The 17,979-nt window shown below is 50.2% G+C and overlaps 1 protein-coding gene and 1 long non-coding RNA gene across 4 annotated transcripts in view; one reads left to right on the top strand and one right to left on the bottom strand.

Annotated features, from left to right (window-relative positions):
- LOC133216902 (uncharacterized) overlaps positions 1–17,979 on the top strand; it is a 448,875-nt gene that overhangs the window by 213,932 nt on the left and 216,964 nt on the right. The gene's annotated exons all lie outside the window — the stretch shown is intronic.
- The window catches only part of OPHN1 (oligophrenin 1), a 63,468-nt gene continuing 56,253 nt past the window's right edge, over positions 10,765–17,979 (bottom strand). For 2 of the 3 annotated variants that reach the window (XM_061361978.1, XM_061361980.1), the window contains 6 exons: positions 16,899–17,046; positions 15,407–15,706; positions 13,832–13,997; positions 12,699–12,749; positions 11,866–11,916; positions 10,765–11,549 (listed from right to left, as the gene is read on the bottom strand). In XM_061361978.1, coding sequence (XP_061217962.1) covers positions 11,874–11,916; positions 12,699–12,749; positions 13,832–13,997; positions 15,407–15,706; positions 16,899–17,046 — 708 coding nt within the window. In that variant the 3' untranslated portion in view covers positions 10,765–11,549; positions 11,866–11,873. The remainder of the gene's footprint in view (positions 11,550–11,865; positions 11,917–12,698; positions 12,750–13,831; positions 13,998–15,406; positions 15,707–16,898; positions 17,047–17,979) is intronic. The other variant, XM_061361979.1, reaches the window with a different exon arrangement.

Here is a 17,979-nt window from a genome sequence, read left to right as displayed (position 1 = left end):
CAGTATTAGCTGATGGAGCGTTACACTGTCAGCAAAAGGGTTGGAGAGGAAGGTGACCTTCCCAAAGTCCCAAAGGTGACAAATGGCTACCCTGGGATGGTTTTGCTATGTCCAGTGAAGCTGGATCTTGGTCTGCCCTGCAGACTCCCAGGCACTCAGCAGTCTCATTCCCATCCTCGGTAGCTGCTGCTCCTCCAACACAGCCGTACTCGCCTCCGCAAGTGCCTGACGTTCTCAGACCTCACGCTTCCCCCTCCACCCGTGGGCAGCCAGGGCCCCTGCCCAGCCCCTCACCAGCTCTGCTCCCGCTGGGTGTCCCCAGGCCCTGGGTTTCCATCTACAACACTTATTTCCCATTTGTCCCAACTGTTCTTTCTGATGCCAGCAGACAAGCACTCCAGGAGCAAAGCAGCGGGGCTGGGGTCTGCTGGACCTGTGATTCCTGCTGTCAATCCCATCCTTCAGGAGGTGGCTGTGACGACTGGCTGGTGCTGCTATGGCACTGCAGGGAGTTGTAAAAGAAACACTGAAGAGACCTTCTGCCATTCTAAGCAGTGTGCATGGTCACTGCTAACTGCAGTGCTTGATTGCAGCCTGGGGGATGCCATCCCAAGCACACTGTCCCATGTGCTTCACCAGTCCACAACAGCTTAACGTGGCAGTGGCAGAGCCCAGTCCACAGGCGGATGCAGCACAGGCTGCAGCCCCACAGTGGGGATGGATAAATGCACCCTAGCTTGAACAGTGGTTGGTCCACAGCCAGCAAAGAGCAAAGGCAGATTGGTCTGCAGCTGCTGGTGGTCCTCGGCAGTCAGGAGTATCTTGAGAAATGCAGGCTTGGTTTGTCAGGCTTGACTTTCATACCTCAGGTTCAGAAGGGAGCACAGGCCCATTCGATGCCCGTGTTCTGATTTATTTGGTGGGCTCAGTTTCCCACACAGCGGCCAAGCCTGCATTCCCCATTGTATTTCAGTTCCCTCTTCCTGCACAGCGTGAGCACACCGGAACTGATCAGACACGTTCCCCCGTGTAATACCAGCTGCTCGTCTTTGTCGGGTGTCTTTAAAAGCAAAGGGAATGAGGTTCCGTGCAATTGATTGCCACACAGGTGTTGTGCAGAAAACAGCACTAATGCCTGTGCTGCTTGGACCATTCATGAGCTGAGCATCCCCATCAGGCAGACACCCTCACGGTACTTCTGGGTTCTTTGTAAACTCTCAGCAGAGCAAACTTACTTTACTGAGATACTTTTCAGTCACGCTGTGGGATTTTCATTAAGGGAAGGGGTAGGAATAAAGCCCTTAAAAGTATTGAAGGGGAGGAACTATCTTTGCAGTTGTTTGTGATGGGTTTTCCTCCGCTGCTAGATGTGGCTCTGCTTGTGCTGTTCCACTTGAAACCCCTTCATGTGGATTGCAACAGAATCCTTAGATAACCTTCCTGAATGCCAGCCAGGAGGGCTGTGTTCTGAGTAAGCTTCTATTTTTGAGGGCTGCAAGCATTTTAAATGTTAATATGATCTACTAATATTTGCAGATGAACTGGTAAAAAATCCTGCTGGTGCACTTCTCTCTTCCTGAACATTTTCTGCAGAAAGCAGAAGGGCACAGGGAACAGCTGGCTGGGTACGCTCTCATCAATGTTGAGGATGTTTAGGAGCAATCTGAAGAGCTCCTTTGGAGAGCTTTATATTTTGCACAAGCTCTTGTCAGTGAAGTTTTCATTAGTTAATGAGTGGAGGTATCCTGCTGGGTACTTTTCTGCTGGGAGATTGGAAAGAAGTCAAGTTTAATAGGGATTTGCATACACCGGTTTGCTGGTGGAAGCACAATGCAACTGAATAGCTGTTTAGAAGGGGATGCTGCCTGTGCATCATGTGCTGAATGCGTGCAGCTCATGAGTGGTCAGGTTTAATGTCTGATGCAGCAGGAGCTTGGGTGAGGTGCCCCCAGGCAGTGGACAGGAACCAGCCAGGCTGTCACCAGTGAGCACCCCAGGGCTCCTCTGTGCTCGGGTGGGCACCAGCCTTGATGTTCTTTGTCTCTCCAGCATCAAAGCAAACTTCTGCAGCTTTCACATTCAAAAGTTGGCTTCTTATGACATCGTTAGAGTGGTGACTGGAGGGTGCAGGAACTGGGATCAGGAGCAACTGTGTGTGTATTTGAGGGGGGTGTTAACACTTTCCTTGTTTGTTTTCATGGACTGCTGCAGGAACTGCGTCAAAATGAGGCTTAAGAAACACTGAAGTCCAGATCCTGCCATCTATCTGTACTTTATGTTCTCTTCTGCATTTTATTGTCTTCTTTTGCTTTAATAAAGCAAAGAGGATTTCACCATCCTCACAGTCATGTCAGTGCTGTCCCTGAGGCTTCCCTTGGGATAGCCAAACCCCTGGAGGGGGGACCCCTTTGGCCTCGCTGATTCCAAATCCCACCTCAGATTCACCGAGGTAGATACCAGGTGGAGTCGGCCCTGCGGAGGGGAGGCAGGATGCTCGCCACCTTCACCACCACGTGCTCCTTTTACTCTTGTTGCTCTGTTGGGGTCAATTGCCAGTGTCTGCAGGGATGCTGAGGTGGTACCTGAGGTGACCACTGCCTCCCATCAGCTGGGCTCGCTGCCCTCCCCTGCCACATCACCACCAGCGCAGCTCCCTGCAGCTCCCTGTTCCATCAGCTGCTGCTCCGCTTGCTGAGCTCTTTCCCTAGGTGTTTCAATGGCATATGTTAAATGTACATATATACTAAAATAAAAGCATGCCCCACTTTATATTGCTAAAGAGATCTATTTAATGTAATGCTCTAAGAGAGTTTCTTTTCCGATTGCACACTGATTGCAACTAACCACTCTTCAGGAGATGAGTCAGTGTATGCCAGTAATAATGGAAACATTCAATTGAATGTTTTTTCTGGTTAGGTATTGCCCAGTTTTCAAAGGTCCATCTGTTCATGGCAGGAGTGGAACATACACTGGTGTAGTCTGGTGTTGGTATCTGCTTCTCCAGCTTTCTTGTAGCTGATTCTGTAGCTGAGGCAGGCATAATATTTGCACTTGGTGGACAACAGAGCGTCCTTTATTTCTGCCCTCTTTGCACAGTGTCTTTGCACTTTGGGGCAGAATCCTGGAATTACAGCGTCGTAGCTGTTTTCTGACTCTTTCAAAGTAGACTTCTGAAAGCCTTTCACGTGCCGTAAGCACTGGCCAGGTTGTGCTCAGCACTGTCGTGTCCCAGTGCCCAGCATCAAATGACACGGCGTTCCTGGAGAGTGGCTGTTGGGCAAGATGCCCGTGTGGCTGAGGGACAGGCAGAGGTCGCCAGTGCTGCCTGCTGGGATCCGGGGCAGGTAGTGGTGTGGCATCATGGGGCTGGAGCTTCCCTGCACCCACCTACTCCGGGGCAACACGGAGGGGCTTCTGCTCATTCCCTTTAGAAATGGCAGGGGAACCTGCATTTGAGATTCAGAAAGTAAACATCTGCAACACACATGAAACCACAGCAAATTTATAATGAGCTGCTCTCTGTGCTGGATATTTTGTGTTCTGTGGCAATTTTGTGCTGGTTTTATTTGTTAACGTGTCTCTGTAATGAAAAGAGTTCTCTATATTGATATATTTTATTTTCTTTGTAATAAGCCAAAAAAGCTCATTGCTGGTGCCTTTTTGCCTGGGGAGGACTCCCAGCCCACAGCTATATTCATGAATGTAACGAAGCATAATGTCTCTGCAATTGCTTGTTTCACCATAGCTGAGTAAAGTCATGGAGCAAACACTGCAGGATTACCAAAAGAAAAAGCTCAAGTCGCCTACAGAATGGGCAGAAAGACTCATCAGCTACAATAAGGGTTATTTCCCCAGGCATGGTTCCAAGGCGAGGGCTGAGCTTTCAGCTTCCTCCTGTGTGTGACACAGAAGTCTGTGCCCTGGCTTGGTGGGACTTTGCTGCATTGCGAACCTTTAGCCTCTGCAAGTAATGCAGTGAGGCCAAAGCATACACATATCACTTTATTGAGGCTGCAACCATATTACGGTTGCAGCATTTTTTCAGTCACCTTTCAGAAATGGCAGTTTTTTGCCCAAATCAGTGCCATCTGAGATGAAATTCTGCTTCTAGAGAAGGACAGTAATTGGATTGCTGCCTCTGTTTTGTTTTGGTTTTTAAATTGGAACTGAATGCATTGAATAAGGCAAATGGAGACTTACAACATTACGTTGTCAAGAGTGGAGAGCAGTGATGTCTCTGCCTTGGCCAGCGAGGTGTGTTGGAGGATGCCCAGGAGATGACCGTGACTCAGAAGTCACCGTATGGGACTGAAGGATGTTTATTCTCATAGCCAGAGGGAAACCTGCCTGGCATCCGGGATAAAGACAACACCAGTTACGCTAGGGGAGATGGAAACATTCACTTTTTGACCGGTTTAGTCCATGCTTGGGTCCCACGCGAGCCCTCACCCTGTGCTGTACCGCAGGGCAGACCTGCACGCTTGGTGTTCAGCTCTTTTTGTAATCTTAAAATCTGTTGATGTTCTAAGTACAATAAAGGCAGAATCTTGTTTGTTGGAACACTGCTCAGTGTGTGGTTTCTGGCTTTTGTTTCAGCTAATGTGCATGAAAACCGTTGCCCAGTGTGACAAATACTAGCTGTTGAAGACGCCAGGAAAAAGCAGGTCATTTTTCAGTGGGTGAAGCTGCATGTTGGGTCATTCACAGGTTGGTTTTCGCAGTCAGATTTTGCTATTAATTACATATCTGAACTGTTAATTCATTTACATATCAATTGACTAATCCTTTCGTATGTGCCTCTTTGGGTCTTTTAAATTGAATTTCGGTTGATTACTGTATTTCTCAAAGCAAGCAGCTAATAAAGGCCAGTGTCCTCCTCCTCCTCTTGCTGTTATTTTCGCTATCTTTACGAACAGTTGTAAATCCATTCTGCTGGAACTTCTTCATAAAATTAACCTATGTTCTCCCAAGTAATAAAAGAAGACTGCTTATCTGCCTGCTTTTTAATTCAAGGCACAGCTGTGGATGCTGCACAGGGTCAAGATTCTGTTCACTGAGACAAACCAAAGAGCTTGGGAAAATAATACCTCATTAGTCCACAAATAGCTGGCAATGTCTAGTGTGTAATTGCGCAGCAGCGGTACACGTACCAGTACCCTGCAGGCTGAAAGCAGAGTGTACTGATTGGTACAAAAAGCCTTGCCCATGTGGAGTAGCATCCTGTTAGTCATCTGCAGAGTCTGGTCCCGTGCCTCTATTTGAGTCACAGTTACATATGAATGTCTGTTTTCAACATTCACCCTTAACTGACATGGAGAAACCCATGGCCGTTCATGGGCTGTGGTGCTGTCTCAGATACCTGCCACCATGTTCACCCCAGTGTCCCCCATCAAACTTTTACTTGGCCACCAGTGTCACCTGGGACATTGGGGAGCTGCTGGTCCAACACATGAACTGGTGGTGCTGCTGGTGCTGGCAGGGCTGCCCCATCTCTGCCCCACAACATCACCACAAGCTGAGGACAGGATGCGTGGTGCCAGCCAAGCAGGGGTCAGGGACCATGTTCTGGGCACAACCAGGCTGTCAAGTGTCTCCATTGCTGCTGTGCCTGCAGAAGGGCAGAGTCCAAGCTGCCAACCCCACTGTGCAGCAGAGCCAGGGGCAGCCCAAAGGGGTGCCAGATGCACAGCTCCTGCCAGGCAAAGCCCGCAGTCCTGACCTGGGTGAGACCCTCTCCAGGGCTTCCATTCCAGCAGAGACAGGAGCTCAGGGGGCTCAGTGCAGCTCAGAGGGAAGGGAGGAATGCTCAGGCCAAGTGCTGTGTCCTTGGCAGTGGACAGAAACCTGCATGATGTCCACAATAACCATTGAGCTTGCACCCCTCAGGAGGAAAGAGGACTCGCTGGGGGGCCCGAGGGGGCTGCAGAGCTCTGCTGCACGCTGCCAGGTACATTTTTCTGTAGGTCTCTGCAGACTCTGGGCTCTAACCCTCCTGGCCCGGTTGGCAAACAGCCTCTGTCCCAGGCAGGCTGCCAGGTGCCTTTACTGGACCTCTCTGATAAGGATGCAGCTGGAACCTTTTTCTGACCAACTTCATCAGCTGAGCAAGTGGGGCTGCTCGGAGCCTGGGCAGCACGTGGGGTGCAGCAGGCTGGACTGGGGCTATCTTCTGTGAGGGGGGCTGGAATGGCAGAAACTGAATCACTCTTGCTTGCTTTGGGGTTTTTTCTTGGCTGAAAACTTCTCAAGCAGACCTAAAATGGTTCCGTGCTTTAAAGCAGTTTCTTTGTCCTCAGAACAGCCGGTGGGAATACTTTAAAACAAAAAAAAAATGCTCCATTTCCTAAACCAATAATGACTTGCTTTAAACGCACATTTCAACAGTGGTTTTACCCCCCCAGGGCCCCGGGAGCACTGCTCACGCTGATACAGCTGCACTGGCAACCGGTTCCCTGCAGCCTTCTGGCTCTACCGGTGGCGTTGGGGTTGCACAGACCCTCAGGCTGTGCCAGCACAAGCCAGGGGAAGTGAGGTGTTCTGCATGCCGGGCTTGTTCAGATGTGAATGGACCATAGCCCAGACCATGCCAACAGTGGGGACCCCCTGCAGGACACCCACCTGCGGCCACCCATGTCCCACATTGGCAGCATTTGCCTCCTCCTACTCGTACCACAGGCAGTCTCCCATCCCCACTGGTCCTTTCTCCATTGAGTAAAGGATGGTGGTGAGCTATGGCTACAGGCAGGCTGGTGCCTGCACATGTCATGTCTCTGCATTGCTCAAAGGGTTCAGAATCCAGCCACTGAACTGTGCTGTGACTGACCCAATATCTTACCCTGCCAAGGAATGGAAACAAGACCAGGAGCCACCAGAACACCAGGTTTTCACGGGTCTAAAACTGCCTGTAGAGTACTTAAAGCAGTTGCAGACAGTGTGTGGGACTACAAACCAGATGTGAAGGATTCCCAGGCTTGAGATGTGACAGGGCCTGGTCATGAGCAAATTAGCTGTTTATTATGAAAGTCCTTTAAATTTAGGTCAGTTTCTCCAGTTTGCGTAACACCAGTTTTTGCAGCTTCTTCTGAGACAGACTAACCAGAACACCAGGCTTCGTCCAAAGTGGGAATGCTGGCACCCCACTGCCCTGCACCGGTACCGCAGCTGTGGTCAGGGCTGGGAGAGGCACCGGGAGCTGCTCTGCCCTCCCCATGCAGCTGCAGACCTCAGCAGGGTCACGCTGACCCGTGTGCTCTTGACACGAGGAACATCAGCCAGCTCTGGGGTTTGCTGCTTCCGCAGCATTCCTGCTGCCTCCCACCACAGCCAGTGGGGAGGTGCCAAGGAGAGGGCGAGCAGAGCCCTGTGTGCCCCTGTCCTCACCAGAGCAGGGTGACAGCAGGGGCATGGCATGGCAGCGCAGTGCTGGGATGGCCGAGGCACAGAGCAAAGGATGCCTGATCTGCAGAAGGACAAAGGTCCTGGGGCAATGCCTCAGGGAGAGGGGAGAGGACTGTATTTCTCTAAGCCTCCATGGGAATGGCAATCTTTCATGTATGGATTTAAGCATCTCCAGAACTTCTTCCTTTTAGGAGCTCTCAGAGCATCCGACAAAGGCTGTGAAAGCACTTCTTCCATGAGGAAAACAGAAAACACTGCTGCATTCACTGGTTCAGAGCATCTCCTGACTTTTTAAGCCAATTGCAGGATTTTTTTTCTGGTGGTCTGACTCTGTATGGATGCATAGGCCAAGTAATGCTGCTGATGGCTGCCAAGAAAATGTCTGCTGTAGAAGACTCTGATCTTGCAAAAAGCCCTGTGTGGGTGGATTCCTGAGCCATTATGGGTCTCTGTGCAGCACATAAATTCAAGATGTCTGTGCTCCACTAAGCACATTTCAATGCTAAATTTATCATACAGATGTGTCTACCGGAGTTCGCCCTTAACCTCTCCAGATTCTTCTTCCTCTGGGAAGTCCTCACGGGGCCCAGTCTCAAGCTTTGAAATGCCTGGTTGTGCTGTCTTTTCTCGTATACAAACCTATAAGGTTTTGCTTATGCTGAAGAAGATTTCTTTCTTGCTCAGTTGTACCAAAACATTGTCCATTACAAAATAAACCACGCACCTGTGGGTGGGGACTCCAGAGTTGTTGGGATAGTGCCCTGCTGCTCATTCCAATTTGTAGTCATTTAATGTGAGGGCTAATGGGAAAACAGTTTTTTTCTCGCTGTCATTTTGAAGACATCCATGCCTGGAAAAATTAATTATAGCCCCCAAAGGAAACCTTTCAGAGGAACAAAAACGGAGGGGAAAAAACCCCCAAAAGCTCTGAAGTTGCTGCTTGCCATCACAGAATGGAAGGGATTTGAAGCTCATGCAGTTCCAACCCCCCTGCCACAGGCAGGACCATGCTTGGCAGGAGCAGTGCTTGCTCAGGGACTGCAGCCAGGGCAAGCCACAGACCTGCTCCAAGCCTGCAAACCTGGACTCATGCTGCAAAGCTCAGCACCCTTATACTAGGGCTGGGATGGTGTGAAATAATTGCACAAGGACACGGAGATGGATACCAGGTCCAGCCAAAGACCCTCACCAACAACCAGAGCTGAATTCATTCCTCTCAAACCACTGGAGCAGTTCCTGATCTGCAGCTTTGCCCTGCTACATGATATTAGGTTAAAAAAATTAAACCAATCCCTCAACAAAGCAGTGAGCACTTTATAAGTAGGAAGATGTTTGTGCTGGAAGAGGCAGCTGAACGATCTGGGGAATCCAAAACAGAGCGGAGCTGTGGCTGCAGACACCGGCAGTGAGGAGGGCTCCGTCAGCCCCAAGGACAAACAGCCTTGCCTTGCTGTGTCCCTGCAGCGCTGGGACAGGTCCTGTGCTGCTCATGGGTCTTGAGCATTGCTTAAAGAAGGAAAAAAGCACACTTGGACTTCTTTTTTTCACTTCATGGAAATTTTATAAACACTTGAAGAAATCTATGCTTTTACATGACAAACCGGCTCCAGTGGCACGCCACGCTGCACAGGGTGAATCCCATGTTCCTGGCTGTGTCGCTCCTGTGGCGATGGCAGCAGGGATAGTGCCCACAGCCCTCCACCAGCACAACCCAGCACCCTGTTACTGCTCCGCTGCTGGTCCCAGCCTTCAGCTGCTCTCACAGAGGAGGAGGAAACAGCACAGACACACATGTGACAAATGCCTAAAATTACACAATGAAATACGTTTCTAATAAGCTGCTCCCCTCCACTGTTCACAACACCAGACTTAAAACCAAAGTCCCTTGGCTCTTTTTCTTCCCACAGCCCCAGCTCTGTCCCACAGGGTCTGCACTGGGTGGTGAGCATGAGGCTGCCTGTACACCAGCAGTGTCAGAGATGCAACAACCATTGTTTCCAGGTCCACATGCAGAGGCACCACCAGAGACACCCATGTCCATGCAAGTCCGTGTGCTTCCCAAGCCAACAGCCTCAAGGAGTTCTCAAAGCACAGCCCAGAGAGTGAAATGCTGGCCTTCTGTGGATGAGCCCCTGGCCTGACACCTCTGGGACAGCCATCCCAAGAATGAAGCCACCAAAGGGCAGGCTCAGGCACCAGTGCTGCCCACAGCGGGATACCTGGGACTGGTTTCTCTGCTGGGTGGCTGGAAAGGATTCCCAGCCATCTGGACTGGTCAGAACACCTCTCCCCTGCTTCGCTCTCACTGGCTTGCAGCTCCATCTTAACTGCTCTCTTAGATACCTGATCAGAAAAACACAATGATGTGCTTTGTTTCAGCGCTGCTCACACCTCCCAGCCACTTGCCAGAGGGTGCAGCACAAAGGGTTCACCGCAGCTTTGAAAAGCCCTGAGATGCCAGAGTGTGTAACACAGTCTAGATGTTGATACCACTGGGGTTTTTGTCTTTTAAAGCCACTTTTACGTGCCACTATTCAAAGCACGGGGGGAGGGGGGTACAGGAGTGAGCAGCTGGGGCACCACGAAAGCCCAAGAGAGCAGAAGCACCATTGACACAATACGTGTGTGTCCAGTGAACGCCAGAACTACATTCAGCAATAGAGCAGACAGACACTAGCTACATGCACAAGGCAAGGTCAGGAGGCAGCATGGAGAGGACCATGGCAGCATCCCACCGGCAAACCTGTGCCAGGTAGGACACCAAGTGCACTCAAAAGGACGGAGCACCCGGGAAGCAGCTAATGCGAATGTTTGGTCACTGGTTTGGGAATGCTCCCAGCACCCAAGGAAAATAATTCAGAACAAGGAAGTCACCTTTGGGCTGGTGAGAGAAAGCAGGGAAACTGCTCATTGCCTATTTACAGCTGAGGAACTGAGCCCGGGTGTCAGCTGGAACCACAAATAAGCTTTCGTTGTTAACAGGGGTACTAGGTGTGGTCCTGGCTAGGAGAAACCTTCCATAATGAAGGGCATCATCTACAAAGCCACTGCTGAGGAAAAGAGACTGGACATCTCTTGGACTGGAAATTAATACAACAAGCAAACAAGAAATTGGATGCCTCTTAGAAAAATAATGGGCTTTGGCCCACATTCAGCAAGTATCAGTTCCTCACCACCTCTGTGCTGGCCCACCAGAATAACCCCAGGATAGAGACTTCTTGGTGGGAAGTAGATCTGGTGGGATAATGGCTCACATTGGAGGAGTAAGAGGAAGAGGAGGAGGAACAGCGCCTGCTGCCTCCTTCTCCCAGGTGTGCTCTTGAAGGCTGCTGACCTGACCAGTGCTGACTGGAATGATGTGATCAGCACCAACTGGAATGATGTGATCAGCACCAACTGGAATGCCAATGCACAGGCAGGCAAAGCCCCCCTGGCACAGCCATGTCTGCCAGCATGGTTTTCCAGGACAGGGGCAGGCTGATGCCAGGGAGGAGATGAAGGATGTCCTGCAGAGCTAAGGATGATGGTCCCCTCAATTCCTGTCCTGCCTGCCTTAGCACAGCAGCATTTCCAGTAACAGATGCTGCTCTCCTACACACTGAAAAAAACACACTACAGCACACTATAGCTTATTGAGCAAGGAAAACAGAACATAAAGGGAAGGAGCTTCTTGTGGCAAGGGGCCAACCCAAACTCCGGTTGCTCTACCCTTGCATCCAAGCCTAAGAAGTTAGCCCCTTGTGTTTTGACTCCAATATCTGTCTAAGGTCACCCTTGCCAAGGTACATTTCCCAAAAAGTGAGCAGGTAAATGGCCACTCTAGTCCAGGCTGTGTTCTTTCCACAGCCCTGCCAACGCTGCTGAACACCTGTAAGGCCACACATGAGCATCCTTCACAGCCTGCGGGAGATGACAGGTGGAAGGGCTGGGAACAGTTCAACACAGATGTGTGGGTAGGGTCTTCTCTCCATCCTTATCTCACTCTCTTCTAATTTCTTGAGCCACTTATGACAGCATGCTCTGAAATTATCGTCCGGTAAGATAGCTGCTCTCCAGGGGCACTGGAACTGGAAAAGTCTTAGCTGTGACACATCCATTTCACAACCACAGAAAATCTCCTGGGTCCAGCTGGGCTGAGACGGTTACAAAGTCTGGAAGAAGACAACAACCATGTTCTATACAGCAGTGTAAATTCATCAGCGATTGCAAAACCACAACCAGAGCAAGCCCAGATCTTGGCACCACCAGCTGATTTACTCCACCCTGCCATAATACCCCTCGACCATGGGCCACTTCCAGTCACTACCTTGCCTTCTGCAAGGTTCTCCTACAGGAAGGACATTTCTCCTGATCTTTCTTTTGGGATTCCCATTGCCTCCACTACACTCCCACCACCCTATAAATGCCAAATTTGGCTTACATGTGTGCTTTTGGTTTATTATCTGGTTTGTTGCCACAAACACTTACCTTTAGTCTCAGCTCTCATCACCTGGGATCCTGCCTTGTGGTGATGAAGAACTGTATAGAAGGAAGTAGAAGAATACAGAAAAAAGTATTAATGCAATAAGCAAGCTCAAACTCAGACCCAAACCTAAATCAAGGGCTGGGTAACAGTCATGTCAGGGATGTATTCTGCAATATAGCAAGTGGACTCAACATTTATCAGACTTACACGCAAACCTGCTTGCACTTTTGGCAGAGGCTGGCGATCTTTAATGGCAGGAAGCTGAAGCTTATTTGAGTAGTTATCATTACAAATGAAATCTGCTGCCACAAAGCACAATGCTCACAATCCAAAGCTCCCCATCCCAGCCTAGCCCAAAGGCATCCATGCCCAAGCTGTCACTCCATCCCACCATACCTGTGGTGGAGCTATGCCTGTACATACAGTGTGCAGGACCAACCATCCTCTGGTCGCACATCTCTGATCAGCTGCTTCCATCTAACCAGCCCTCTTCGTCTCTCCCATGATCTTATCTCTGCTCTCTGCAAAGGCTGAGAAGTACACTGTGCACTACACTGCTTAAATGCACACACACAATAAAAGGAATCCATAGATATATTTATCACTTAGCTGATTTACGTTTAACTTCTCAAGTCTGTATCTGGATTCCCATTTTACACTTAGTGCTCTTTGTTTAGTTCCAGCATGTTGGCTGAGACCCATCTTCTGCCCATGAGTATAAGGCAAGAAAGGTGGGACTGGGACTTCCTGAGCTGACTTGCTTTGCCTCTGAGGGAGCACCCCATGCAGTGGGGCTGCAGTTATTTACATGCCAGCTTCTCCATGCTGTGCTTACTTGCTTGTTCTTCGGGAAGCTGTCTCAAAGAACTTTGTCCTAGAGGCCACCCTGCAAAAAGAACAAAAGAGGTCACTCCAGTTATCTGATAAGACAAGTTGCTAATTAGATCTCATCTATGCTAGGGAAAAGAGCAGTAGCATTAGCAGACACAGAAGATAATCACCTTTGACCGATGGCTTTTCTGCTGAGGCACATGCCCTGCTTCTTATGCTGACAGCTCCATTTCCCTCTATCTTCCCACTGCCCTGGCCTTGCAGACCTCATCACTTTTGGCTAGAATGCTTATTTCTGGCTCTTGCTTACATTCCTACATACTGGTTTATAAATCTGCATTTATCACCTTTTATGGCCTCTCCTTCACTTTTTATGTACTCCATCCCTGCTGGGATGGCAGAGAAATGGAATGTGCGTCTTTGCTGGATGTGCAGCAGCAGAGAGCTCCTCAGTGGACCCAGGTTACAGCCTCCCCAGCAGCCAGTCCTGGCTGCTGGGCTGAGATCCCTGTGTATTTAGTCACCCTTTTTCTTTATTATTTGTTTTTCTTTTGATTCCCATTGAAGCTAGCAAGGTTTCTGTCTCTTTAACATCTGAAAGAAATCTGATGAAGCTGAACTTCATACAATTTCCTTAAGAGAGACCCAAGCTGGATCTTGTCCTTCCCAGGGAAGCATCTCATCTGAGACGCTTGCTCAGAGCCAGGCAGAGAGGGATTTTTCAGCTTCACCACAGGAGAGAAGGTGATGGGACAAAGCTCAGTCCCAGGGCTGTACTTGAGAAAGTTCAGAGCTTTGTTTTTGCTGCATGTGCTTGTCTTTGCTGTGACCATGGCTCCCCTCCCAGGCTGTGCCCTCTGCACAGCTTTCCAGTGTGTCATTCAAACTGCACTCGTATGGGTGTTGAGGGGATGTCCACAGGCTCCAGCTATTGTACATCACCACCCCTGGAAACCACTGTGGTATTTCTCGTCCTCCTCTCCCAAAATTGCCATTAACTGACATCAGCTTCTACTCCTGCTGCCTGGGCTGATCTCATTCCCCTGCATGTTTCCCCAGCCCACTGGTGTCGGCACCTCCCTCGGGCTGAGCTGCCCACCCCAGGTACCACACGCTCACCAAGGGCTGCTGACTTACACAGATGAAGGCATCTCTTCTGCTGTTCCCCCTATCAGATCTGGCCTCTGCTCCAGCTTTGGAGGGACAGGAGTCCTGCATGGTGGGTCTGGCGGTCTCACCGGGGGACGCATTATCACAGGCTTATCACCATGGGATCGTGGCTTAGGGACACCATCGCACTCACCTGCAAGTTTGAAGTTTATGAACACTGAGTATGAAGCTTTGGTAGAGGGCTAGATGTTTATGAAGAGGTGTTAAACAAGTTAGCGGCCTTAGTTCTGTCTGTCTATCTGTCTGCCCCCACGCCCTCACTCTCACAGTGGCTAAGAGGGAAAGAGTCCCAGAAAAAGGCAGTTCCCATTCTGCCCACCCCAGTACAGCCTTCCTGGCACTAGAAAGAGGGCCTGATGCTGAACCTTGTGATGACAAACTTGATATAGCTGCTGATCGCAAAGATGATATTGCCTGGGAATGACAAGCTTTCTTAATCAAAACCTGTGCAGTGCTGCTCTTCAAAAGCAAGAGGAACAGCACAAATTGCTGATCCCTGCAGTCTAGGGCCGCTGCTCCTCTGAGTTTTTATCTCAGACAGTGGCACTACGTGTCCTCTCCCCCAGCCTTCTGTTCTGCTCGCAGGAGTTCCTGCCTCAGTGGCTTGTCTTCCCCAAGATTCAGCCAACTTCGTTATTCACTTCACCCTTGGAGACTTTCTAGGGTTAAGCAGAAAAGGAATAAATGCCGCCCCTGGTGACCCAACACCTTCCCTTCAGTGCCTGTTTTGTAAAGCTCAGCATCCAATACCTGCTGTTATGGCACTGTGTGCTGTCCTGCAGACAGCTCCCCAGTGTCTCTATAAAGCTTATTAGAATACAAACAATAAGTATTTATATTTAATAGCAATGGGTGAACCAGTAAAATAAACATTCCCAGTAAGGCCTCAATAAACCAGAAACTGTGCCACAGGCAGCCTGACAGACACAACCCTTAGAAATTAAAATGTGAAAGTGACTTCAGCCATTTTCCTCATCCTGCTGAGGAAAGCACTGGCAATCCAGGGTGCTTATAGCTGGTTAGACTGGATACAAACTGCTTTGGGTTTAATGGTCTTTATATTGCCATTTGAGCCTCAATTTTATGAGTCCACTGAGCTAGGCTGAGCTTACCACAAGAGCCTCAGCTACTGTACAGCAAGCCTGACTTCATCCGATGCTGATGGCATCTAATGGGCTCAGCAGGGATGGCACAGCACCGGCACCAGCACCAGCTCTGAAGCCTGCCTCAAAACCTGGCAGCAGCTGCATCCCCAGTAAGCAACACAACAAAGGTACCCACTGTTTGAAATCAAACAGGACAAGCCAGGAGGCCAAGACCTGATCAAACCCTTGGGCTGCGGGGCCTGTGCCCATATCTCAAGCTGTTCCAGTCTCCCAGTCCCTCTTCTGAGCTACATCAAGAGGACTCAATGTGAGAAGCCCCAGTCAATCCAGAGCATGATGTGCAATGGGGAAGGCTGGTTTGGGTGCCTTGAGTTTTCCCCAGCAGAATGGCACTCCTTGTGCCTTGCCTCAGCTAGGACCACAGCCCCAGGCTCACCCTCTCTGCCGCACATTCCTGGTCGGGGAGCAGGTCTCTTGGCCTGGAGTGTGGAGGTCCTCAGGGCAGGGCTGGCCACCACGCCATTGGCTGCCTTACTGGCCGGCTTCACTCCTCCATCCTGCAGCCTGGCCACCATCTTCCCCACCTCTGCCTCGGTGCGTGGGTAAGGCCGGCCCTCGGAAGGGGAACGCCCCGGCTCATCTCCCCCCAGCCGTGGGGCAGGCAGGCGGCTGCGGAGCAGTGGCTTGGGGACCTCCGTGCTGCTACTGCCATTGGGGGTCTGGCTGTGCCGCTCTGCTGTGGAGCCAACAGGACAGACAGACACTGGGTTAGGAAGCAGCATGGAGGCATGGTGGTCTCTGCCCCAGAGCCACAAAGGCTCCTGTGGTACCAAGAGACAAGTATGTGTGTGTGGGGATGGACAGACCCTCACCCTGAGCAAAACACAAACAGCGAGAGGCTCACGTAAATGTTGAGGCATGAAGAAAGCTGAAACAATACTACAGAATATACTTATGGGTTTCTTTTATATTTCCAGTGCTCTTGCTCACGACAAGTTGTGTACCATGCATTACATCCCTCCAGAAATGATTCAACTCATCCCTTTGGCTGTGCTAGAGGCTCAGGCAGGGTGTGCAGAAGCAGTGCTATGAAACCAATGGCACCCTGCAGCCTTGGAGCATCAAATGCTAATGCTTCTGCTCCCAGTTTGGAGAAACATTTAAATGTAAGGCCATCTCTCACTACATGAACAGTCTTGTGATTTCCATGAGCAATCTGCATCAATCATGTTTTGCCAGTGGCAAAAAGTACACTTGTAGCATTAGGCCTAAAACATCATCAAAGCTCTGGAAACTGTAACAGAGGAAAAGACTTTGTCTCTGATGATATGATCAAGGGCACAGCCTGCAACGACAACTACAGAAAATCAGGCGCAGAGAGAAGCCTGATGTGCCCTTCAATATGATAACAAGGGCCTCAGTATTTTCTTACAATCAAATGATTTTAACAGCTGAGTTGTACTTGGTCTAGAAAATACTATCACTGGGCCCTGAAGAAGTTCTTGCTCCAGATGTACTATCAGCAGGGGCAGAGCTGGCCCTGCCATTCCCCTCAGGATTGCCATGATCTACTGGGACAGGGCTCCAGCAGCAAACAGCCTCCACTCATTCCACCACCGCTGCTCCTCAGCTGCATTTACATCACTTTGCTTTTTTTGCCTCTGAAGCAAAACCTCTTAGTTTAGCTAATGGAGAACGCTGCAAGTAATGGGGGAAAAAAGTTCCCAAGGAGTTTGAGTTGTGAGATGATGCAGCCTATGTGTGAGGGGTTTTTTGCTTTCTTTACTCACTGAACAACAAACGTCACTTTCCCTTATGGCCTGGGAAGTGCAGTCCTGTGATTGATATCTCTATTGCTCCCTGAAAGGTGCTAAAAGAAACAGGAGGGATGAAAGGCAGGTAAGGCACCAGTGAACAGCTGGACTGACCTCCACTTTCTTCCACAGAAGCACCGAAGAAGATGGGTCTTTCCCTCAGAGGACGTTTGGAAATGGTGATGGGTTTATGCCGCCGGGCAGCTACTCTTGGAGGAGGCACCGGTGGCGCCGTGGTGTCTTCTGGTGGGCCAGAGTAGATCTGTAAAGGCAGATACATTTAGATGGCCTGACCTGAAGGGGCTGGTGCTGCACCTCCAGCCAAAGGTCTGCCTGCCAGCACAGACAGGGATGGTGGCCACCCTGGACAACTTCCCCATGGCCCCACAGCTCCAGCAGTGTATGGTTCAGACCCCCCTCCCCAGCCAAGCACCATGCCATGTCAGGCAGCTCTCTGAGGACAGCACACCACACCAGGAACAAAGACCCAGCTCCTGTCTGGCAAGTGCCCACCCACTGCCTATGTCAAGGGCTGCCCTACTCCTCTCTGCTCTGCAGCACGCATAGAAGCGGTCTGTGGCTTGATTCAGCCGTGGCTGACCCCAGAGGGCTGGAAAAGCTGCTCCAAACCCCACTGAGCAGCCACAGCCCACAAGAACCTGGCAGGGCCCTCACAGCCGTTTACTCCAGCCCTGTGAGTCCCTCTGGAGGGGGACAGACAGTGCCCACCAGCTGCCCTCAAAGGTCAGCAGCACCCAGGAGAGCCCCGGCTGCTGGGGCTGAAGCAGAGCCGGTGCTTTAGTTACAGATCCATACATGTGTCCAGCTGCTGGCATTCCTCCAGTCAGGCTGTGTGCTCTGCACCTTGCACACCTCCTGCAGCACTGAACTAATGAATGCAGCAAAATCACCAATACAGACAAAATGTGTAGGAGCAAATTATCCTGGAAGAGAAGAAGGGAGCTTTGAAGCTGACAGTTTCTGAGAAACATCAAGATTTCCACATCAGTGAGGCGATACAATCTATGGAAAGCACCCAAACAAATTGGTTTAGATTTAATGCTAAAAACCCTTCAGCTCTTGGCTTACAATGAAGCGTGTGGCACTATGAAGTTATCTTGGATGAAATACTCGCACAAAAACAATGCTGCCAAGGAGTTTTATCGCATTTTCTCACTGGTGATATGGCACATAT

Source organism: Neopsephotus bourkii, unplaced genomic scaffold (assembly GCF_033783945.1).
Source record: "Neopsephotus bourkii isolate Nb327-2 ecotype Australia unplaced genomic scaffold, CSIRO-AGI_Nbou_v1 NB_1067, whole genome shotgun sequence".
Taxonomy (NCBI): domain Eukaryota; kingdom Metazoa; phylum Chordata; class Aves; order Psittaciformes; family Psittacidae; genus Neopsephotus; species Neopsephotus bourkii.
Note: the sequence above shows the minus strand (reverse complement) of the source record. Positions and strands in the feature narration are given on the sequence as shown.